Source organism: Miniopterus schreibersii (genome assembly GCF_964146895.1).
Source record: "Miniopterus schreibersii genome assembly, chromosome: 1".
Taxonomy (NCBI): Eukaryota; Metazoa; Chordata; class Mammalia; order Chiroptera; family Miniopteridae; genus Miniopterus; species Miniopterus schreibersii.
In genome coordinates this window covers 196,143,341-196,167,681 of record NC_138101.1, presented here as the reverse complement: position 1 = coordinate 196,167,681, position 24,341 = coordinate 196,143,341, and the positions used below count along the sequence as shown (strand labels likewise).

The 24,341-nt window shown below is 44.8% G+C and overlaps 3 protein-coding genes across 7 annotated transcripts in view; 1 reads left to right on the top strand and 2 right to left on the bottom strand.

Annotated features, from left to right (window-relative positions):
- The window catches only part of AK7 (adenylate kinase 7), a 33,633-nt gene extending 27,011 nt beyond the window's left edge, over positions 1 to 6,622 (bottom strand). For 2 of the 3 annotated variants that reach the window (XM_081138738.1, XM_081138740.1), the window contains exons 1-4: positions 6,454 to 6,614; positions 4,962 to 5,150; positions 3,559 to 3,667; positions 2,071 to 2,165 (exon numbers count right to left, since the gene is read on the bottom strand). In XM_081138738.1, the coding sequence (XP_080994864.1) occupies positions 2,071 to 2,165; positions 3,559 to 3,667; positions 4,962 to 5,150; positions 6,454 to 6,558 (498 nt within the window). In that variant the 5' untranslated portion in view covers positions 6,559 to 6,614. Of the gene's footprint in view, positions 1 to 2,070; positions 2,166 to 3,558; positions 3,668 to 4,961; positions 5,151 to 6,453 lie in introns of all 3 variants that reach the window. The other variant, XM_081138739.1, reaches the window with a different exon arrangement.
- A 2,984-nt stretch (positions 6,623 to 9,606) lies between these two features.
- Positions 9,607 to 21,836, bottom strand: GSKIP (GSK3B interacting protein). Of its 2 annotated transcripts, none has more exons than XM_081146172.1 (3): positions 21,758 to 21,836; positions 14,022 to 14,280; positions 9,607 to 11,302 (listed from the first exon to the last, which is right to left on the bottom strand). In XM_081146172.1, exons 2-3 carry the CDS (start codon positions 14,277 to 14,279, stop codon positions 11,141 to 11,143), a joined length of 420 nt encoding a protein of 139 aa, XP_081002298.1. In that variant the 5' UTR covers position 14,280; positions 21,758 to 21,836; the 3' UTR covers positions 9,607 to 11,140. The 2 variants fall into 2 exon arrangements, with proteins under 2 accessions (XP_081002298.1, XP_081002299.1); XM_081146173.1 differs by lacking the exon at positions 21,758 to 21,836 and adding an exon at positions 21,457 to 21,637.
- Positions 21,837 to 22,317: 481 nt separating this feature from the next.
- Positions 22,318 to 24,341, top strand: part of ATG2B (autophagy related 2B) — a 60,142-nt gene continuing 58,118 nt past the window's right edge. Inside the window, exon 1 of one of the 2 annotated variants that reach the window (XM_081143812.1) lies at positions 22,318 to 22,558. In XM_081143812.1, the coding sequence (XP_080999938.1) occupies positions 22,397 to 22,558 (162 nt within the window). In that variant the 5' untranslated portion in view covers positions 22,318 to 22,396. The remainder of the gene's footprint in view (positions 22,559 to 24,341) is intronic. The other variant, XM_081143811.1, reaches the window with a different exon arrangement.

Here is a 24,341-nt window from a genome sequence, read left to right as displayed (position 1 = left end):
TCACATGGTCTGAATTGTGAACAAGGCCACTGAGGCCGTTCCTTGGAGATTGACCGGGAGGAGGGGATGGCAGGCACCAGTTACAAAGCCATGTGAGTTGTCCATTGGTACAAAGAGAACAAGACAGATTTATGATAGATCTTGGATGATGGATTAACAGAATTTACTGGTGGATGGGAGTGAGGTGAGCAACGGAAACAATGGTGATGCCAGCGGGAGAAAGAGTGGGGGAGCCCTGGTTGGTGTTGCTCAGTCAGTTGAACATGAATCCTTGCGCTGAAGGACAACCGGGTTCAATTCCCAGTCAGGGCACATGCCCAGGTTGCAGGTTCAGTCCCTGGTTTGGGTGCATATGGGAGGCAGCTGATCGATGTTTCTCTCTCACATTGATGTTTCTCTCTCTTTCCCTCTCCCTCCCTCTCTCTCTAAAACCAATAAAAAAGAAAACATATTTTTAAAAAAAGAGTAGGGGAAAATTCATTTTTGGGGGGAAGATCAAATTAGCCCACCTCAATTCTGGGTCCATAGCACACACTCAATGAATACATGCTACCTAAGTAGATGACCTCTTAAATATGCCCAGCGGCTCCCACATAGGGTTGCCAGATAAGACATAGGACACCCAGCTAAATTTGAATTTCAGATAAACAAACACATTTTTGGTATAAGTACATCTTAAATATCACATGGGATATACTTATGCTAAATATTAATTGCTATTGATCTGAAATTCAAATTTAACTGGGTGTCCTGTGTTTTTATTTGCTAAATTTGGCAATCCCACTCACGTAGGGTCTGGAAATGAGTGTAAGAAAGAGGAGGTGAGCTCTGAGGACATTGCTGAAGCCTCTAGATCCAGCTGTGCCTGAAATCCATTATCGGACTTACCAGTTATGTGAGTCATTAAGTTCCCATTTTGCTAACGTCGGTGTGAGTTGGTTTATAACTGGGGACAATCAATCAGGCCAGTCAAGTGACCAATGATTGTTACATAGCAGACACTTGACTAGGTACTCCGAGGGAAGGAGCCGTAACAGGAATAAAATGGCCAGCCTGCTCCTAGAGGTGACAGCAACTAGGTGAGTGGACTCTCGACAAGCAAAGAACAGGAAACCTGGTGCCTGCCCTCAAGGATTTCCTGGCCCGCCAAGGGAGAGAGAATTAAACAAACATGCCATTTGACACAGGAAGTGTGATAAATGCCTAAATATTTCCTTGTTATAAGTAATGTATTCCACGGATTCTAACATGTGCATGTTTCCCATCCTAACATCTCTGAAGTTAGATGTCTCGTAATCAAAGGCTTAGCACCACTGCAGCCAGCAAGGAAGCGTTGACGCTGTCCTTGCTGGTGCCCGGTGACCTTGAGAACAACCGTTCCAATGGTCATCCCTTCCCATTCTGTTACTACACGAGTTGCTCTAGCCGCCTTTTTAAGTGGCTTTGAAAAGATCGAGCTGCAGCTCAGCACCAAAGTCAAAGGCAGTTCGGGGCACACAAAGGTGCAGAACAGCCAGTGCGAGTCTGACGCTGACAAAGGAAACAAGCAGCGCTGGGACACGGGCGCTGGGCCACATTTTCTTGCAGAGTAAGCGCCGCGTGCTTCACAGGAGAGGGAAGTGCCTGTGATTGCAGACATGACTCGGGTCTGACGCCGAGTGGTGTGGAGACGGGGTGCAGGTGTGATTCGGGGAAGCCGAACTCTGGACCTGAAGAAGGCTGGGGGATACCATCACCTCTGTATTTTGCTCCTATTTTCCTTCTAACGTATGCACAAGAATATAGATGACCGAAATATAGGTCTGATAAGTCTAGAAGAGAGCTCTTTCAATACGTTAAAATAAAATGTATAAGTGATAAGCAAGGACTGGAATCATTTAATAGACAGCGTGTAAAGCAGTAGGCCCCTCGAACTGAGTGAGCTCAGAGTCAGGGAAGCCTAACGATTGATTGCTTATTATGAGTCTGGGTTCAGGAGAGTACGAATAAACACAGGTTCACTCCGCACACAGATTACTAGGTCCTGAGGGTGAAATGCCGCCCACGGGGGAAGCTAGTGGCACTACTTACAGGGTCCAGGGGTTTGGATCGCGCCCAGGTCATCACCGTGGAAACCAAAATAAACAGCTTTCGCTTCTCAAAGTGACTCACTTCTTCATTCAGTGCTGCGGGGCCAGAAAGCAAGCGGTTACTTGGATCCATGCAGAGTGTTTTAGAAACCATGTGCACTGTTAGCGGGACTGGAAGTTACTTCTTTCCTCAGGAGCAACTTAATGCCCCCTCCAACGCTTAACGTCCCTGCCAACGCTGCACTGTCCCTCCCACCCCTGCTGCAGGCAGTCGCCCCCCAGCCGCCTGGCCTCTGCTGAGCCCGCTGAGAACCTGAGCTCCCTCCCTCCTTCAGGCCTGCAGGCCTGAGCGCCTTCACCTGTCTGGAGGGCTGGGATGGTGACAATCACGGTGGACATGGACGAGCACAATTCACGGGCTTATTGAACTCTCACTATCACGAGGGAAGTGCTGCTCTGATCTCTGTCTTGCGGGGAAGGAAATGGACGTACGGTTTGCCCAGAATCGTGGAAGGAAGTGGTGGGGCAGAGCGCCCAGCGGAGGCAGCCTGGTTGCAGGGCCTGTGCTCTCCCCACTGTGTTGTAGGCCCAGCTTTCTTGTAGGCCTCCGTGTGCCCGGAGGGCACAATCTTTTCCTTACCTGGCTTTGCATCTGCCCGATACATTCAACCACACCTCCTTAAGCAGTGCCCGCAGAGTGAATAAAGGTCAGATTTTGGGAGTTAATGTTTCATTTCTTTTAATGATTAAGAATATTCTATTCTCCGGGATAGAATATTTTGTTAAAAATAACTAAACAAGGAGGCCCAATAGACTGAGGTGGTTCTGATAGCTTCGCAGTCTGTATCACCAAACCAAAACCTAAGCCAGTAAATGCCTCAAGGTTAAAAAGTCAAGCCCTGGCTGGTTTGCTCAGTTGGCTAGAGTTTGCTACAGTTTCGGGCTCGATCCCTGTTTAGGGCACATATAAGAATCAGCTAATGAATGCATAAATAAGTGGAACAGCAAAATCATGTTTCTTTTGCTCTCTCTCAAAAAAACACACAACACCCACAAAAAAACACCACCAATAATAAAAGAAATAAAATATAAGGACAACCAATCACAGCCAACTTGGCTTTTCCAAATAAGGTCAATGCTTCAGCTATTGCCAATCAAATCATTTTTTTGCTTTGCTTCCTGCTTTTCTCTATAAAAGCCTCTTCCCAGCCCCCGTTGATGGAACACTCCTAAACACTTCCAATTTGGCACTACCTAAGTTGAATTGATTTCTGCTCAAATAAACTCTCAAAATGTTTAATATGTCTCTGTTTATCTTTTAACACTACTCACAGGCATATCCATTAGCCTGATGTCATTTTGTGTTTTAGGTAAGTCTCATCATTTCTCCTAATGGTCCCAATTTGATGAGTGTTCATTAGATAACTCTTAGGTAAAGTAAATTACGCAAAAGTGGTGTCCCTGGAGATAAAAGGGCCACCCCACTGACCAGAGACTGCCCAGAGGGCTTCCTCCACTTGCTGCGGGCTCTCAGTGATGTTATAAATAATAACATCACACTCGAGCAGGCGCATGAGAAGTTCTTCTCGAGGTATGTCCTGCAAAGAGAATTGACAGTCATTTGATCAAGAAGCTAACAAAGTACCCTTAATATTTAGGCAGAAAGAAAATTTCCAAATTAGACATGCTGAGTCCCACAGAAAACATTTGCAGAAGGATTTCTATGTAAAATGACATTTTGGCTCTCTTGTGTGTATAATTTTCAAACAACAAAGACATTTATGAAAATAGCTGGGAACAGATGATTAAAAAATTGCATAATGATCTTAGGTGTGCTGTTTACACCCCAATTCAGAAGGGAAGAATTAGAACACACTGGGAAAAAATGTGGGAGGCATTTAAAAATCACTCAAACTCTCTGCAGGATTATTTGAGCAATTATATATCTTGAGTCACCCAGAAGTGCTGATGAGTGATTTATGGGGATTGTTTCGGGAATGCTCAAGATGGAATGAAGCTGTTCTCTTTCTAGATGTAAGGTATCTTATTACATTTGACTGTGGGGAATATTTTAAAAATACAGAAACTTTTAATGGTCAAAAGTATAAAGTTCTTACATTAGACAAAAGTAACTGGTGATCATTGTATGTTTTTAAAATATGTTTTTATTGATTTTTAGAGATAGAGGAAGGGAGAGGGAGAGAGAGAGAGAAACATTGATGTGAGAGAGATCTGTTGCCTCCCGTATACACCCTGACTGCGGACCAAACCCTCAACCTGGGCGTGTACCCTGACCGGGAAATGAACCAGCCACCTTTCGGTGGACAGGACGACCCTCAACCAACTGAGCCACCCCAACCAAGGTGATCATTGTGTTTTAACTACTTATTCCTTGCTGCATGGATGCCAGCCCATTTCCCAGTAGAGCAGTACCTCCGGTGGGTATGGGGATCACTGCCCAAGGCCTGTGCATTTCCAAACCAGCGGCTGCACTTGCCTGGTGGAGGCCACAGAGCTTCTCAGTAAGGCAGCAATGTGAGGGGCGCCATTCCCGAGGGGCCTACCCAAATGCATTCCTGAGGGGCCCATCCAAATGGATTACCGAGGGGCCCATCCAAATGCAGCGTACAGGGGGAGTTTTAGGAGTCTGAAAGCCCAGATCAGGTCCATACTTTCCAAGAACATCTAACTTAAGTTCTTTAAAGTATGGACACTGGCGATTCATTTCCTTTAAAGGACAAAGACCGGCCCCACCTTGCCCCTCACCTTCCCTGGTCCCATACATTTGCAGAAAGTGGGGCCTGAGTGGCAGGGAGTGGCCACATGCCCTGAGGGGTGCAGGGGGAGGTGACCCTTCCCTCCCTGTCCCTGGCGGGAACCACCAGGACTCACCGAGTAAGTCTCCAGGGCGAAGTCGGGCTCAGGCTTTCCGGGTGCAGAAAGCGTGCCCACGACCTGGAAGGTGCCCTCCTTCATCCTGGATGAGGCGGTGTCGGGCATCGCTGACTTGCTTTCATCGTCTTCCTCTTCCTCCTCGGTGACTTCTTCCAGCGAGGCACCGACTACACAGTTGGACAGGAACTGCAAGACAGGAGCGCTGTCCCCAGTAGAGGACCACCGTGGGGCCAGGGCAGCCACCGCGGTGACTCTCGGAGCTCTCCCTAGTTAGGGCCCGCTGGAGGCGCCACGCTGGACAGAAAAGGCCTCTTTACCAGGAGTGTCGCCTCCAACGGCTAAAGAATAACCTAGCTCATCTGCACCTCTAGAAATTCCTCCCTTGTCACGTAATTAGTCTCCTCCCCTGTCTCATAAGTCCCTTTGCCATCACCGCGCCCTCCCAACTGGGACACTATTTGGGCTTCTCCCTGAATCAGTGCTTCCCGAATGGCTGCTCTTGGATCTCAGACAGACGCTGCTGCCTCTTGGCTTTTTCTTTTTAGGTTAACAATACAGACAACAGCAATTACTTGGAATTGGAGAAAGAGAGGCCCTGGTTAGTTAAGGGATAACCAGGAAATTCTGTTATTGATGAGCTTGAAAACAAATACCTCTACAAACGGAAAGTTTTATTCTAAAGATACGCTGTTAAAAAAACAGAGATCAACAGGAGATAAAGTACAAAGTCACATTCGCTTCCCTGGGAATGTAAACCAGGGCCCTGGCCCCGCGTGATCTGCGCCCTTGCTCTGAACTCTCCTTTGTGAATCAGTGCATCACGCAGTGATGGGGTGCTGGCCATGTGCGAGGCTTGGTCGGGGGTATCGCCATTGGGCTAATTTTTTTAAGTTTTATTTTTCGATTAGGATTTCCATTCAGCATTATTTCCATTGGTGCTAGTGCGCAGCGCGGTGGCTGGACTCGCGCCCCGCACAGCGCCCCCGGGACGTCCAGGGCCCCCCAGGGCCCCCCCCGCCCCCCCCGCCCCTCCCCCGCCCCAGCGTAGCCGTCACGGCCGCGCGGACAGTGTCCCCCGGGCTGTCCCGGACGCTTCCGCGACGACTTCGGACTGATGTTCCCGTCAGGTGCTTGCTGCGGACGCGGTGGCGGAGTGGACACCCCCAGCCGCGAGGCCGGAGGCCCGGCTCCCTCTCCAGGCTCTGCCTGCGACCCGCTGTGTGACCTTGGGCGGGTCCCTCCTTCCTCTGAGCCCCGTTTTCCCCATTAACAGCAGAGGACCCAGGGCTGGACCGAGATTTCGGGGGTGGGGGTGGGGTGGGGGAGAGGACCTGCAGCTGGGCGCCGTCTAGCCCGGATTCCGACGGGGTCCGGGGCCTTGGCCGCGCCCGGGACGAGGGGCGCGCCTTCGGAGAGGCCGCGGCAGCGCCCGTCCCGTCGGGCCCGGGGACCTGGCGGCGGAGCAGGCGCCGGGCGAGGGTCTGCTCACCTTCCCGATGTTCCCGCTGCTGTACGAGTCCAGCAGGTTGATGAACACCCGCTGGATGCGGATAACCTTCTCCGTTCGCGCGGCGGTTTCCTCTTCTTCAGCCATGGTGGGAGCCGCGCCGGTTGCTAAGGAGGAAGCGTCCCTCCGGTTGCCAAGGCGGCGGGGTCGCGGCCCCGGGCGTGCTGCGCGGCGGCGCTCCCCGGGGGCGGGGCCTCCTTGACGAGGGGGCGGGGCCTCTGGCGCGGGGCGGGGCCACTGGCTTCCCGCGCCCGTTGGGCCCCGCCCGCCCCGCCGTGGGAGCCAGCGGGGGTCCCTGGCCCGTTCTCTCCTCCGCGGCGCCCCGCGCGCGCAGCCCGCGCCCCTCTCCCTGCCGCGCGCCCTCGGGCTGGCGCGTCCTCTGTTCCTCTCCTTCGTCCAGAAACTCTGGACACAGCCCCAGGGGCCATGCGACGGGGAGGACTAGCCTTCCTGATGGACCTGACCCGGGGGACAGTCTGCGGCCCAGGCTCCCCTGCAAGGTTGGGGTTGATGCGAAGCGGCCTGACCAGGACGGGGCAGAATCATCCAGTGCAGAGAGGAGCTGTCGCCTTGGAACTCAGGTCCCGGACGCCCGACACAGCACGGGTGGTCCCCACCGGGCAGCCCGCGCTGCGTGGTCCCTGGGCTCAGCTGGTCTAGGGGTCACTTCACCACAGTTCTGAAGACCCCGGGGAGTGGGCTGGGCTGGGCTGGGCTGGAGGCCGCTGGCAGCCACTGCGCCAGGCATCGCCCGCAAAGGGCTGGGACTTAGATTCCCACCTTTCCAAGTCGATGGTGCATGCAGCTGCCAGGTAAACACGAATGAAAAGGCGGCATTCAACTCATGACTGCATCTTGCCATTTGTCATCTTGGAGTGGCCTGATTCTGTTGATATATATATATATTTTAAACATTAACTTGCTAAATGTAAATATTTAACATGCCGCAATTTTAATTTTCTTAAATACTGATTGGCTCAATAACACGGAGGTGGCCTGGGAGCTCCAGAGGACTTGGAGGCTCTGGGCTGCCAGGCACTCAGACTTGGCTGAGTTTCAGCTCTGCAGCCTTTTGTTGGGAGACTGGGACCCATCTTTTCACCTTTCCCAAGCTGTTAAATTGGCTGTAAAACAGGAGTGAAACCACCCTCCTACAGGGCTGTTAGGACTAAGACAGACATGCATGGAAGTGTTTTCTGAAGTGGTCTCCAAAGGTGAACCTTGTTCTGATAAAATAACACTTTGAAATTTTGCAAACTCAATTTGGAAAAAGCCTGCTCATAGCAACATTTTCTAAAAATTATCAACAACAAAGTGCTGTCAGCTTAAATATAAAAGTATTCATGCAAGACCAGTGCAAAACTTGGGAGTATTTTTCAGATTCTTTCAAATGACTTATTAGGTCAAATATTCTAGAAATCACTAGATGTCTCATTTCCAGATTTTTAGTTTCTCCCTGTTGATATGAAGTTAAACAGTTACCTTGAAAGTTATCAACTTGTCATGCTACTATAAACGATCTCACCATTTCATTCTTATAGTTCACACTACTGATAACAGGTACATGTGCTAGTGCCATAGTTGTAAGGGGATGGCTTCCAGAGAATTTTACATAGTGGTAGGTTAGGAAAGGAGATTCTGTTAATTCTACTATACCAATTAACACATATACCAAACAGCTTTCATACAACCAGAGTTCAAGAGATGCTTTTACTAATGCCCACTGTATAGGGTAAGCTGGTGGAATCAGGAGACCGGAGTTCTGCCCAACTCTACTGCTCACAGGTGGGCCACTGAACAAGTCCCTCAATCTGTCCAAGTCTCAGCTATGTCACCACAAAACAAAGTAGTTGAAGGCAGAGTTCTGAAGTCAATGTGTCATACAGAATCTCAGCGTTTTCCTAACCTGTTCTCCCTTGACAATCAACACGTTTTGTTTTTTAACACTGGCGAGAGAATGGTGCTGTGTGCGATGGAAGGAGCTATGATTTGCTGTGTTGGAGGTGTAGCAATTGATTCTGGACCTGGAGGAAAGGTGAGGAGAGGGCCACTGTGGGGAGTGAGGTGTGCACTGTTTTCATAATCATACTGCCTCTTCAAGGATCCTGGGAGCGGACACAATTGGACACAGCTTGGTGCTTTTGCTAGAAAGGTTCTTCACCTGTGTCTATGGCTTTCCCTTTTAATTAGCCTACACAAACAAATGTAGAAAATGTGAAAAAGTATAGAGAAAATGGAAATTACCTATCTTACCACCTAGTGGAGGACTATGAACATGTAGAATGTCTTATTTTAGTTTCCTATTACATAGAAGAGTATTTTTCAAACTAGGTTAGTTTTATATTTTTGCCATGTAGTTTAATTTTTCCCCATTGCAGTTTTTTCATGATTTTTTTAATGGCTGTATATTTTTCTGTCAAGAGAATGTGGCATAACTTAATTACCTTTAGAGACATTCCAATTTTTCATTAGAGAAAATGAACATCTGCTGAATCATCGCCATGCTAGATTGCTGGGATATTACCAATACAGAAATTACAAGCTTTGTAAAGGCTCTATTACCAATATTTTCCAGAAAGGTTTCACCAGTATATCCTTCAAGAGATGTAAGAGTGCCTCTCACTAAATCCTTACTGCTATCATTATATTTAAATAAGAGAAATTAAATGATTAGGTGAAATGGCCCAACATAGCTAAACCTATTTACCCTTCTTGAATTACTGGTCAGGGTGAATATCTTTCAAGTGGTTACTGGACATCTGTATTTTTTTCCTGAGCCATTTGATTTTATTATTTGCCCATTCTAATTTTTTTCACTGATTTGTAAGAGTTATTTATTTTTCCTTTGGACGTGTAATCAAGGCTTAAGTTACCTGCTTAAATTCTTTAAACAATCTAGGTAAAATTGAGGTTTTACTATCTAGTGGAAGTTTTAATATCAGTGTTTCACTAAGTCTTCTCTCTCTGCTCCTCTTTCATAGTAATAAAAAGAGCAACTCACCTCACATTAAAAGGTAACAATACCTAACTCAAAAATGGAAACAGGAATCAATCTTGGAATCAATGGAATCAATGATTCATCATAAAATGAACAATTTCCATTTTTAAACGTACAATCACTTTCTGCACAGATAATTCAAAATGAATAAATGGAATTTTATTCAACGTTTAAAAATACCCTTTACAGTTTGCCTGAGATTAGCATGAGAAAGTTCAACCTGAAGCTAGACTTCACGGCCCAAAGAGTCAAGCATCCGAAAGTGAAGCTGAGAATGAATACGCATTATCGACTACAATGGAAGCATCCCGATGAGGCTGGACAAGCAACAGTGGCCGGACTAAACCCTAATTGCTCTGGTCTACGTAACCTTCAGAGCCTAACAGTACCTACTACTTAATAATGATTCACAAAAGAAAGGCCTGCAAATGACAGATGTCTGGAGTGTCCCAATGCAGAATTTTAGTACATTTCTAACCTCTGCTGCTTTTGACTATTATTAAAAAAACAACTTCCCCAGTCCTTACTATTCAACATGTTCTTGAAAACACACAAGCAGCATGGTATAGTTCACTAAGTTTATAAATATTAGTACCTGTAATAAAATATAAAATACAGATCTCTCCCTTTTTCAAATATTAAGTCTTGGAGTGCTTCCTCAACCTTTGGTTTTCAAACCCATACAATGCACTCGTGTTACATTGTGGATTTAGCGCTGAGACGAAACACTACGTCTGCGGGGGAAGGAGGGTGCGGTGGGAATGGCAAAGCACTGCGTTATAGAAAGTAAACGCTGAAGCCAAAATACTTTCTGAATATACGCTTACATCATGTAAACAAACATTCATAAGAACAGTCAACACAGGCCAAAATATTGTTGTTCAGGAAATCAGAATCTTCTCTCTTTTAGATCCCACACTGAAGATGCTTTTTGCTGGGAAAAAGAATGCAGCCTGTTCCTTTGTTTGCTTATGTGCTTAAATACCTTGGAAAAAATAATCATTACATTCATTTGCTAACGGTTTGTCTTTAGTGGCTGGCTGTTGCAAACAAGGAATACTGAACTATTTCAGTTCCTGTTGTTCATTTAATACTAGCTAAGTAATATATAATTAATTCACCTTTATCAGTCCATATCAGTAATATAAATAGATTAAGTGAACTAATGAATTTCAAAATTTGTGCAGGGGAAACTGGCTGATAACTTGTTTCCAGTAAGGCTAGTACCAAAATATTTATTACAAAGTTAGTCCAAGCTAGTAGTAAACCCCTGATTTAGCAAGCTGAATCAAAGTTTGCATTTAGGTCCTTTTAAATCCTATGTTACTGTGCAAATCCAGAATTTCCTATGTTACAGAGAGTGCTGGCAGCATCAAAGCCCTGGAATAACAATGAAATACTGATTCGGTTCAGAAACGCAGAGATGCTCTATGAAGAAATCTGAATGTCTCAATGATGGAATCATAGCAAAGGAGCAGGATTCCCTTAATGAATCAGGAAGTAAGAAAGACGATTCATCAGTCAGTAATGTTCTGAATCAAAAGCCAAATTTGAAGCAAGAAACGATAACGACATAAAACTAAAGATGCATTTTCTATGACCATATGCAAGAATTTCAAGCTTTACGGCAGCGATTTGAACCAGCAGCCACCCCCTAAGGAAAAGGCTCAGTCATGATTGGCCGTCCCTCCTCAGAGCCTCCAGTCTCTGCAGGAGCGCGTTCCCAAAGGCATCCCGGTAGGCGGGGCTGAGCGTGTCCAGCAGGGAGTAGACTGTTTCATGGTAGGGGGTCTGTAAATGAGGGTCCACCTGGTCAAAAGCATAGCCTACCACCTGCAAGAGAACAGGGAGTGCGATGATTAGATTTACCTTGGGACACACAGCAAAAACCAATGGTTTACGTAGGTCATTCTCTAGTGACACTTTTTTCAATCAGTAGTTAAAATACGCATATTTTAATACAACCTTTAATATTTAAGCAATTTCTAACTTATGGGAACAACCCATGCAAAATGCTCTCTTTAGAATTTTTTCTCAAAATTTTAATGGTTTGATTCACCTGCTCCTTGTCCTAAAACAAATGTAAAATAGAGAAAAACTTTAAAAAGCTACCCAAAACAGTGTTTCATTTTCATAATCTCAAACACACTTCAGCCCAGCTGGGCGCGGCTCAACGGCTGAGCGTGGACCTAGGATCCAGGCGAATGGGGTTCGATTCCGGTCAGGGCCCGATCCCCAGTCGGGGGCGTGCAGGAGGCAGCCAATCAATGACTCTCTCATCATTGATGTTTCTATCTCTCTCTCTCCCTCTCCTTTCCTCTCTCTGAAATCAATAAAGATATATTTAAAAAAAACCCACAACAAACAAAAAAAAACACGCTTCGATTTAACTCCACGTATACTGAGTCTGCTGTATGAACGCACTGTGATAGATAATATATTACTGGTCCACAGGTCTGTCACGCTTTATTTGGTTTGGGCTCCTTTTATAAAGAATTCCAGAAAGAGTCTGTGGCTTTAATCCTCCTTTGCAATTAGTTACCTGTTACTACCTAATGGAAATGAATGCACAACTCAGTGAGACGAAAGGGAATGCTACTGTTTTATTTTTTTTCTTTAAACGCAGCTAAAGCTTTTCTGTCCACCAAGATTATAAGACATATTGCAGTTCACCAGCACAGTCTAGGGCAAAATTACTTTAGTTTTTGTTGACTTCACTAAAGCTTGTGAATTCCCTCTGTAAATCTCAATTTTTATGATATCTATTCAAGCCACAGAAGATGCAAGTCTGTGTTAGAAACAGAAGTGGTGGTGTTACTGTTTTAATGAGAAGCAGAGGCAGACACCCGAGGAAGATGCCTCTTACCTCCTCAGAACCATGCTCTATGGCAGCCCTTTCTACAGTGTACAGCAGTCCCCCCTTACCTGCAGGGATATGTGCCAAGACCCCCAGTGGATGCCTGAAACCACGGGCATTACCAAACCCTATAAGTACTACGTTTTTTCCTATACATAGACACCTATGATAAAGTTTAATTTATAAGTAAGGCACAGTAAGAGATTAACTAATAATAAAATAGAACAATTATAACAATATACTATAGTAATTATATAAACGTGGTCTCTCTCCCTGAAAACCGATCTGATAACTGAGAGGGCTACTGACTAATGGGCAGGTATTGTATACAGCATGGGAGCGCTGGACAAAGGGATGTCCTGGGCAACATACTCAGGAAGGCATGCAACTTAAAACGTACAGGGGTGGGCAAAAGTAGGGTTACAGTTGTGAGTACGTGAAACAGTTTATTCTTGTATTATTATTTAATTATTGTATTATTTATTTGTATTATTTGTCTTGTTCTCCTTATTTTGTATCCTTACTTATGATTTATCTTTCAGGTAATGATGGCTGGCAATTTAACCTACTTTTGCCCACCCCTGTATAAATTATTTATTTCTGGAATTTCAGTTTAGTATTTTCACACCATGGTTGACCACAGGTAACTAAAACTGTGGACAGTAAAACTGTGAATAATTGGGGGAACCTCTGTATTACAGTTCTATTTGCCCCTTTCTTACTGGTCTTCCTAGTGGACAGGGATCAGGTCTTTTTTTTTTTTTTTAATATATCTTTATTGATTTCAGAGAGAGAAAGGGAGAGGGGGAGAGAGAGAGAGAGAAACATCAATGATGAGAGAGTCATTGATTGGCTGCCTCCTGCAAACCCCTGCTGGGGATCAAGCCCACAACCCGGCCATGTGCCCTGACCTGGAATCAACTTCGATCTCCCGGATCCTAGGTCGATGCTCAACCACTGAGCCATGCAGGCTGGGCAATCATGTCTTATTCATAGTTTCATTTCCCATTCCTGACACAGGATAGTCGCTCAATGAATGTTAACTGAATCAGATTGAAAAAATATTTAAGTACCTACATGCCAAGTTTTGTAACTGATCTAGATCTTTCTGCATACTTTATTCAGATAATCATCCTCCAATCCTTTTGAGTTCTTAAATTTAATCTCCAGGTTATAAAGAATCACATTGAGAAAGGTTGACTGACTTACCCAAGATCACTCAAATTCACATGTAAGACTTCTGACTCTGATCAGAACCCTTCCTACCTCGCCATAGCTACCTTAGAATTAACTGATGTAAAAGAGAATTAATTTATCCAGGGTCATTTATCTCTACTTTTGATTTGCCGATCTCTATTTAAGATCCATTTGTAAAGACTACAAGCTTTTAGTACAAGTTTAGGGACTTAGAAAGGAGTGTAAAAAAATTAGTAAATTCAGGTATTACTCTCTAAGCCAAGCAGCTATTTACGTGGCAGCTGTGAGGGAGCTGAGAGGCGTAGAGTTGCTGGCTTTGCAATTTGCTTCAGTGTAAGTGATCCTCTAGCAAGGAATGTACAGAACACATGATTCATTCACATCGTAAGGAAACTGAATCTCGTGAAACAAAGAGACTCTCTTTCCCACTCCCTGACCCCTCTTTGATAAAGTGGTAAAGATATAAACAATTTTTTTCCAAAAAGAAAAGGCACTTACCTTAAGCCCTGCCTCAGTGAGCTCCAGGCAGTATCTGTTCCTTTCTCTCGTTTCCACATTGATATAGGCCACATCATCTGCACAGCGCAGGGTTTTTGAGACAAACATGTTGTTAACAGCAAAGAGAACATCATTTACAACTGCTTCAGCTTCTAGCCTCATGTCTTTCATATCAGTTCCTTCAAAACCGTTCACGTCTGCATTTTCTTCAAATCCTGACATACTGCTTATCTCCATGGGATTCCAGTCTGTTTCCATTCTGCAAAGGAGTAGACATAAAACTTTACAGAAAGACATTCCAAATATTACTGTTTGCTTGGAAGTACCTATGCCTTGCCCGGCCGAGTGTGGCTCAGCGGCTGAGCATCAACCTAGGATCCAGGAGATCGCGGTTCAATTCCCGGTCAGGGCACATGCCTGGGTTTGGGGCTCCATCCCCAGCAGGGGGTGCAGGAGGCAGCTGATCAATGACTCGCATCATTGATGTTTCTCTTTCTCTCTCTCCCTCTCCCTTCTTCTCTCTGAAATCAATAAAGATATATTAAAAAAGAAAAGAAAGTACCTATGCCTTACAATTGCTACTTAGTAGAAAACATTAGTTAACAACTTTTCTGGAAAATATTGTTTAAAATAATTTCTAATAGTTTTTTACAGCAACATTATAGACACCTATAGATTTTCAGGAAAAAGAGCCTGTTCTCCACTTCTGCCCCTGAACTTAATTCCCATAGTGTTAAGAATTGACAATATTAGTTTTTAGCTATTTCAAGCAATGCCTCAGTAAAGGTCTTAGTACATTCTTCTTTTTAAACATGCAATTATTTTTCTAGGGTTATTTGGAACTGGAATTGCTGAGTCAAAGCACACGCTCATTTTAACTTTCAGCAGATACTGCTGTGCTGACTTAAACTCCACCAAGAGAATACAGAGGACTAATATGCTCTTTTTTACCACATTTCTTTCCAATACTTTTTAATATTTGCCAATTGGAGAGGCAAAGAATGATATCCTCAGCTACTGACTCTCCCCCACCTCAGAGAAATTGAATAAAAAATCTCTGGGAATTTTTTCAGAACTTGTGGGTGATTCTACTATATAGTTACTCGAGACTATTAGCAAAAATCTTAAGGAGCTAGAGTTCCTGTAGCTGTATGTCATTTATACATTATAAAAGTCAAAAGTATGCCCTGGCCAGTGTGGCTCAGTTGGCTGAGTGTCATCCCAGGCACTGAAAGGTCGCCAATTCAATTCCTCGTCAGGGCACATGCCTAGGTTGTGGGTTCAATCCCCAGTTGGGGTGTGTATGAGAGGCAAACAATTGATGTTTCTCTCTCTAAAAAGATCAATAAAAACATTAAAAAAAGTCAAAACTATTTGCTAAAGGCGATTCATAATAAACTATATAAAGCTATTTAAAAAATCACATAGCAAATGTACAAATAATATATTCCTCTAGTCCTATTTCAACTAATGATATGTTTTAAGATCCTCTATCTAGCCTCCTATAGCACTTTCAGATTTAGTCACTCCTAACAATACAAGTTAATTATAAATTTACTAATTATTGCTGGATTAATTTGTCAGATAACTGAAATCTAATCCTGACTTACTGTATGATAGTGAAAATATTTGTTTTCTAAAAATTTCTACTTTACTCTAAAAATAATCATTACACTCCTTTATACTTGGTTTTATTTACAAGAAATGAGCTCATTTAATTTTTTTTTACAGAGTCAATTCGAAGACTGAAACATGACCGTCCACTATAAATCTCTTAACATCATGAATACCAAACATCTTTATTTGGCTTTAGTAATCAAATCTCTCAATTAGGGATGTCAGAAATAAAAATAATTATTACATGAAAAAGATGTTTATATGAAACAGCTTATCAGTATATAAAGTTTTTAAAGCAAGAGTCTAGTTCATTGCAATTAGGACCTTAATGATGGAGAAAGATAAAGAATCCAATACTAGGATGGAAGAAATCCTCATGGGTCGGGAAGTAGGTCATCAAATTATTGTTGTGTAATAATTAGCACCAAGGGACAAAAAAGAGGTATCTTTCCTAAGACTGAAATTTTTTTGGTCTAAAATGTCTCTGAATGACAAATAAAAAAGGAGACATTCAGAACTTTTGATGATACACATAAAGATATAATTTATTATTAAAGCATTACACAAATCAATAATATCTTAAACTCTTAATATTTTGAAGTATTATTATAATTTCTTTTTTGTTGGTTGTAAAGGGCTCTTATATATCAATATCCTTTCCCCTTCCTAATAGCACCCAGATTTTTCAAGGGGATTCATAATGCTCTTTTTCCTTTGAGTGAAGTAATTTGGGGAGACTGACCCCACCCTCAGTTATAGAGTGCCCTAAATGAACAATACATGAAATTCTTTCTAGTCATCTTAATCCAGAATAGAGCACAGAGCTCCAGCTGTTTCTGGCCGTCACCCTGAGATAGGGGAAACTAGCCCAAGATGGTGCCCAAAATGGGAAAACAACAGAGCCAAAAGATTCAGTTGCCAGGGCCCTGACGGCTGCCTAACCTTTGCACTTGTCAGTTACTGGAGCCAGTAAATTCTCATTACTGGCAACTGAAAATATCCTGATTTAGGAGACGACCAAAAATGAAAGTAATGATTGACGAAGCTCTTCAACCGCTTTATAGAAGAGGTTGAAAAAAAAGGAAACCTGATATTTTTGTGCCTGTAACATAGAAAGTGCTTATGAAAGCTTTGTAGAATTTGAATATCAATGTGTCTATATTAGTTTTGCACTGCTGCTGCCACAGGTTATCACAAACTTAGCGGCTTAAAATAACATAAATTTATTTTCTTACAATTCTGGAGGTGAGAAATCGAAAAAGTTCCTTTTGCCATATAAGGTAACATGTTCACAGTTTCTGGGCATTAGGACACAGGCAACATTGGCAGGGGGCATTATTCTCTCTACCACAGTGTCCATTTCCTATCAGTAGGAAAAGAGTGCTAAGGTAGTTGAAGAGATTTTTTTTCTGCCCTTTCTTTTTGGAACAGTTGATTAACACATTGGATAGGCAATATAAACAGGCAGTTTACATGGTTCTATTAAAAGGAGCCCTAGAGTACTTGTCAAGTTCACTGTCTTGTTTGGAAAGGTTCCTTAATTATAGGTTTCATGCTTTGTAACTCCAGCACCATCATCACAGCACAAGTATTTTACAGTTAACCATATAGTTACTATCTCTGGTGTCCCTCATACCTTCGTGTTGGATATTTATGGTGCTGGATATTTTTATGTCTACATCTGCATCTATGATCTGTGTCATTTTTCTTCTGTCTGATAGTTTTCCTTCAACATTTCCTGCAGTGTAAGTCTGCTGTTGTTAAATTCTTTCAGCTTCTGTATATCTGAACAAATCTTCCTCTCACCTTCCTTTTTGAAAGGTATTTTTGCTGGGTATAAAATCCCAGGTTGACAGTTTTTTCCCCTTTCAAGGCTTTAAAGATGTTTCTCTACTATCATCTTGCTTCCATTGTTTCCTATGAGAAATCTGATGCCATTGTTATCTTTGTTCCGCTTGGCATAGTTTTCTTCATGTTTCTTTTGCCTAGGGTTCACTGAGCCACTTGCCTGTGGGTTTATAGTTTTCAACAAATTTCAAAAATTTTAGGCCATTATTTCATTATTATTATTATCTGTCCTTCCTCTTTGGGGACTCCAATTTCATGAACATTAGTCCAAGTGAAACTGTCCTATTTCTCACTGCTTTGTTAATTTTTTGTTTCTTTTCTCTTTGTTTCATTTTGAATAGTTTCTATTGCTGTGCCTTCAGGTTCACAAATCTTTTCTTCTGCAGTATCTAATCTCTTCTACTTGGTGTTTAAAAAATTTTTTTTTTTAGTCTCCACTTAATTTGTTCTATCTTTTCTTTTCTCTAGTTTTTCTAACATATGAATAGTTTTAATATGTTTTAATGTCCTTGTCTATTAATTTCACTGTGTTATTTCTAAGTTAGTTTCAATTGCTAATCTTTCTCTTCATTATGGGTTGTATACTGCTGCTTATCATGCCTGGTAAATTTTTATTGGATTCCGGACAGTGTGAATTTTACCTTGTATGGTGCTGGATATTTTTATATTCCTATAATATTATTGAGCATTGTCCTGGAATATAGTTATTTGAGAACAGTTTGATCCTTTTGGGTCTTGCTTTTAGGCTTTTAAAGGTGGTATTAAAGCTGCATTTAGTATCTGGTTAATTTTGCCCCACAATGGAGGTAAAACCTTTTGGAGTACTCTACCCAATGCCATATGAATTATTAGGTTTTCCATTCTGGGTGATGGAAACAGTAACTGTGCTTAGTCTTTTTTGAGTTTCCAAAAGTCCTCTGATTCACAAGGGGCATTGAAAGCCACAGGAAAAACATGGTAGACATTCCTAGAAAATACATACCATTGCTATAGTAACAGAATTATGGAGTATAATGCAAAACTATCTAGAATTTAAATTAATAGAAGTCTCAAAATATGTCCTCTTTAGGTTATGCTTTCCCACCTCTAGGGTTTCCTTTCCCTGGAATATTTGAGTGGAAAGTAAGACAAATAATGCTCAAACCAAGGAATTAACTCAAAAGGCTGAAAATTCCAGGAATTGGGTCTGGAGGTATAAAGTTAACAGGTAAGAGGTAGGAGCTGCTAGAAGGGTAGGAGGTTGGCACTGAGTTAGACCTTCTCTAAGTCTTTTAGTTCTGCCCACATCAGTTATAATACTGTTCTTTGTTAAAAGTTAAGGTAATTATTAATAGCTCTTACTCCAGGTGTTGGTATTTATGGGCTGTGTTAGTGTTTTTGGGGAATTCATGAAACTGGTTATCAAGATATTGATCACTAAGTCCTTTATTTTCTACTTCTTAACTTTTTACATTCTAATTTTTCTATGGCAAAAAATTTATTATGTTTGCAATAAGACCAAAAAAAAAAAACAACACTTTAAAAAATGTCATATGGCCTGGCTCGGTGTGGCTCAGTGGTTGAGCATCGACCTAGGATCCAGGCGATTGGGGTTCAGTTCCTGGTCAGGGCACATGCCCGGGTTGTGGGCTAGGCAGCCAATCAATGACTCTCTCATCATTGATGTTTCTATCTCTCTCTCTCCCCCTCCTTTCCTCTCTCTGAAATCAATAAAGATATGTTAAAAAAAAATAAAAAAATAAAAACATAAAAAATGTCATATATTGGAAAGTAGAAGATGTAAGGAAGCAGAAACAATTTTATTCTTAGGGAAGCCAGGCTATTGAGATAAAGTAACTGGTAGCTTCAGCTCCAAATGAGAGGTTTGAATTTATCTGCATTTCCAACTGTTTTGAAAGTAAAGATGAAGAAAGGTGATTAATCATAATTAGTAACATTTAGAATTTAGGCAAAGCTAAATTTAGTTTAACCTTTATTTTCTATAACAATATTTTATCTGTTTTCAATAGCTCTGACACTTGTTTATTTTGAAATAAACTTTTAAATCAGAATCATTTGTAGTATTACAAATATAAAGTACTTGTGATTCAAATACAAATGGTTTATTATTCCATTTGTACACTGACTTAGAAAATTACTCTGCACCCCACTTTCAACAATGACAGAGACATATACACACAACCTAGTAATAACCAATCAAGTCAACAGAATTGTATTGTATTGTTGTTGATTAAGGGGGGCGCTGAGGGTTAAGAAATATATAGTATTAATTTGAGAAGCCTTTTAAACTGTCAGTGAGCAGCAACACTTCAACCCTGTAAACAACTTTTCCTTCAAAACCAGAAACTGTAAATAAGAATCTAAGAAAAGATTCTTGAAATTGAATGCTTAAAAAAATCCAAGGATTTGTTTTTGTTTCTATATAATTTGGAACTATATTTAAAGTACATTCTAACCAGCACAAAACAAATCAAAATCTAAAGAGATATAAACTAGAAAAACCTCTTTGCTTTCCATTTAAACTCTAAATTGGTTTTCCACCAGGTTCTGAGCAATATTCTTTTGCCAGCACCTTCAAAAGCTGGAATACCTTACAGTTGCTATTAGTTATTCTGCTAAATTGCATCACTTCGTATGATGTTTCCAAAATGATTCCTCATAACATCATACATAAATAATTTAGGAGCCACCTCGACAAGAGAACAGAGCCAGAGATTTCAAGAACAGTATACAAATTTCAAATTTTCACCACGAAAGTTTGACTTGTCAGTTGAATTACAGTCAGCTGAGGGCTAGAAGGCAGTCTCTTAATCGTGGTTACTTTTATTGTATCATACATCAGTCTGCAAAGTCCTCTCAACATGAACAAGTGGTCTGTACCGTGCGACTGATAATGGGCTCTAGAACAGACTGATGAGGCTGGCCTCTCAGCCCTGCTGCTTAGCCACTCTGCCATTTGGGGCCTATCATTTACTTGACTATTGTTTGTTTCTCCAGCCTTCAATAAAATGTAAACTCCAGGAGGGCAGGGCCTTAGCTGGTTCAGTGCTGTATCGCCAGCACTGAAACAGTCCCTGGCTCATGCAGGAAATCAGTGCGTATTTATTGAAAAAAGAAATAGATCTATCCCTGTAGAACATAAGCTCCTTGAAGGTTCTGCCCTGACCCTTCTTCACCCTTTTCACCTTACCAGTTGCAAACGCTTTCATTAATGGACCCTTAAGAAATATTTTTGAATGAATGAATGAAGAGTAAGGGAGTTGAAGTTGCTGGGAACGCTCGGGACAAGTCTCCAAGGCACAGGGGCAACAACAATCCAAGCAACCGCATGCTCCGGGGGCACACAGGCTCCAACACGAAAAGCCGGTTGTGGAAAGGGAACCGGAGCTTTCTCCATCTCACAGTATTTTGGGGCTGTTAGGTATTTCTAAGGCATTCATGAATCACCAACAAAATCTCCCTAAACAGGTCGTCTTAACTTACTACCCTCAATCAAACTACACGGAGCAGGACTCTGTTTCGGTTCGGTCCTCACTCGTATCATTTAATTCCATAATAACGCTCGGGGGGTAGACATTAACACGCTCCCACTTGGCAGAGGCTCAAAGGGCAGTGCCCGGTTCACCAGGGGCTCGGCGAAGCGGCGCCGGCAGGACCGTAAGCCAGGCCCCCCGGCTCCCGGGCGGGGACCCCCGCGCAGGCCTTTCGGGGCGCCGAGCGCAGCGCCAGCTCCGCTCCCTCCTCACAGGCAAAAAGACGATGGCGCCGCTTCCCGGAACCGCACAGGACTTCGCCCACGTCTCCGCCGGGGCGTGAGGCTCGCGAGGGGTCAGAGAAAGCAGCTCTGCCCTCAGATGCCTCGAAAGCTCAAGTTTCCTGGTCCCCGGGGCAGCACCCCCGGGATGCAGGGGGCGCCCCGGGAGCTGCCGGCCGCGCGGCGGGACCGGGGACGCAGCTTCGGGAACAATACCTGGACGGGCCGGGCGACGAGGAACTTGCCGACAATGGGCGAGCCCGCTCCATATCCGCGGCGGCGGCTGCAGCGCTCCCCGCGGGGCCCGCGGCGCTCCGAGCGCCCGTTTCTGGGGTGACGCGGGCGGCCCAGGCCGGACCCGCCTCCGGACCCCGGTCCCCCTGTCCCCGGGCCCCTCCTGCCACCGCCCCTCACCGCCCGCCAGCTGCGCCGCGTCCCGCTCGGCGCGCCCCGGGCCCGCCCTGCCCGTAGCTCCTCCCGGCGGCCGCCGGCCCGCAGCGCCCCCGCGTCCGCTCACCTGCGCGGCGGCGTCCGCGGGCCTTCCCACCCAGGGAGCCCGGCCGGCCTGCGGCACCTCCCCCTCTCCTCCCCGCCCTCGCCCCGCCCCCTCGGAGCCGGAACTGCTCTCTTCCGGGTCCTTCTTCCCGCCTCCGCCCGCCCAGTGTGGCGTCACTTCCGGCAGCCCCGGGGCGCGCGCTCCGAGTCCGGGTCTCGCGAACGCGCCGGGAGCGTCTCCAGAGCCGGGAGCGCGCCCTCGGATGACAACAAATTCGTCGCACGGCGGCGGCGGCGGAGGTGTCCCCCGGAGCCCCTGCGCCAGGCCCCCCGCCTGCCCGCGCACTCTCCGGCCCCCTCTCTCTGTGCCGACGAGGGTTCCCCCGGAGCGCCCCCGGGCCTGGCGCGACAGGGGCTCCTCAGCCCCTCGCCTCCGCCGGGCCTAGAGCGAGCGGCGCGGCGCCGGAGATGGGGTCGCCCTGAGGGTCGCCTGGTGCCCAGCGGGCATGGAGGGGCCGCCGCGGGCTTAGGCCCCGCCGCGGCCTGGGGACGCCGGCCGTGACCCGAGGCGCCGCCGCCGCGGCCTGGAGCCGGAGCCTGGGCCGCGAGGCCGGAGCCGCCGCCGCCCGCAGCCCCGCCGGCCCCGCCGCCAGCCCTCGCCATGCCTTGGCCGTTTTCAGAGTCCATCAAGAAGAGGGCCTGTCGGTACCTCCTGCAGAGGTACCTGGGCCACTTCCTGCAGGAGAAGCTGAGCCTGGAGCAGCTCAGCCTGGACCTGTACCAGGGCACCGGGTCCCTCGCCCAGGTCCCCTTGGACAAATGGGTAAGAGCTGCGGGCGGCCGGCCGTCGGGAGTCACTCCCCTCTTTCGGGCGGTTTGAAGGAGTGTCATCCAAAACGGGTGACATTCAGATCCTCTCTGGGAAGCGCGGCCGGGCTCAGATAGACGAAAGGGTTGTTTAATCTGTTACTAGCAAGTTTGCGCCCCCAAATCACGTGTTTCGGAAACTTAACAGAGACATTGGAGCCTACGCTGTGGGAATCGGTCGGGTCATCGGCTTGGGGTCGCCGAAGGGGCCCGTGGAGGGACCAGTGCCGCCCCTTCAGGTTGAGGGGTTCGCGGGGGGCCCGTGGCAAACAAGCCCTATTTCGTGGGGCGACACTGGGAGAGGTTAAGGAGGAGGGGGACCTCGGGGATGTCGGAATTCCGGGGCGTTCGGTTGTTTATTTCGGGCTGGCTCCTTGCACGGCGTTTGCCATCTGGAGAAAGTTAGGCGAAGGCCGGCGCTGCCCGCCCTCCCGCCTTTGCTTGTTGATGTGTTGCGAGGCCAGCCCGTGAATGGTCGTGTGGCCCTGGTAGCGCTGTTTGTTTCACGTGACAGGTGTTGCAAAAGCGCTGAAGCAGCAATTCTCAGACATTTAAAAATCCTGTTTTCTACTTGTCATTCAGAGACCGTGAGTTGACCCATTGCGTCTCACTGGTGCTTCATGTGCATTTCAGCTCCCGCATACAATGGTACTTGCATTTGTATGTTCACTGAATAGTGTTTTACTGAAAGTACACTCAGCCTTGGGTTTGACAGGTGGCTTTTCTCCTTCCCCCACCCCCTTTGTTTATTGCACTCGAGTTCCCTGCTTGCAGTTTGAATTGGTTGTACCGTTCTAGAGCTTTGCTATAGTGAAAGCAATCCCTTTAGGAAATCATAAATAGAATGCTGGTTTTCCAGTGATAGTTGTGCAAAACAAAAGGAAACTTTTTTCTGCTAATTTAAGCTGTGTAAAAAGCTGTGCTTTTTTCTTTTATGTAAAAGTATCTTAACAAAGTGATGATTTCCTTGGCCATAGAAACCCGAAAAGCTTGAATTATGTTAATACTGTATTATGACCCTAAAATTGATTTGTGCTAGCATGAATATCTGTTAAGTAGATGATTTAAAGTAGGGAGAGTATATAGGATAGTGGAAAGAGCCTTGATCTGAGTAGCAGAAAGACCCAGTCCCACACCAGGCCAGCCCAGGCTGCCACAGTTAGCCTTACAGACATTGGGCACAGAAGTTCACCTGCATTCAGTAAACATTAGTGGAGTGTCCACTCTATGCCAGGCACTGTGTCAGGGTACTGTATTGCTGTAACTCTTACCAGAAGATAGGGATTATGATGGATATTTTAAAATTCAGTGACCCACAAAAAAATAAAATAAAATTGATGACCTGTGAGTCTGAACTTTTGGGACAGTTATGAACAGGCTATCTTTCAGGAGGAGCATTGGACACTTATTACCCGTCTTCTGTGAGCTGAATGGCTTTGTATGTGTTATTCTTTAATGACTTTTCATGTTAACCTCATAAGGTGGGTATTGTTATTTCCATTTTACAGATGGCGTTAAATAATTTTCCCCAAGTGACACGGCCAACAAGTGGTACAGCGAAAATTCTAATTGCTAAGGCCATTATTTCTTTATTAATCCTGTGACTGCAAAGGACAGTAAATGTTTATTGAGCATCTTTTAATTTAAGACACTCTTACTTTGTTTAATCCTCATGGGGAATCAGAGGTGGTGATACTTGAATTTTATAGTTTGACTTCAGGATCATTGTGGCAGAGTGA

Bases quoted from the DNA above. Each gene is read 5' to 3' on its own strand.
- GSKIP (XM_081146173.1), bottom strand. From the start codon at position 21,509: ATGGAGCGGGCTCGCCCATTGTCGGCAAGTTCCTCGTCGCCCGGCCCG. The intron at 14,281-21,456 runs GTATTGTTCCCG...ACTCCTTTGCAG, and splicing joins TCGTCGCCCGGCCCGTCCAG to AATGGAAACAGACTGGAATC. The intron at 11,303-14,021 runs GTAAGTGCCTTT...GTTCTCTTGCAG, and splicing joins TCACTGAGGCAGGGCTTAAG to GTGGTAGGCTATGCTTTTGA.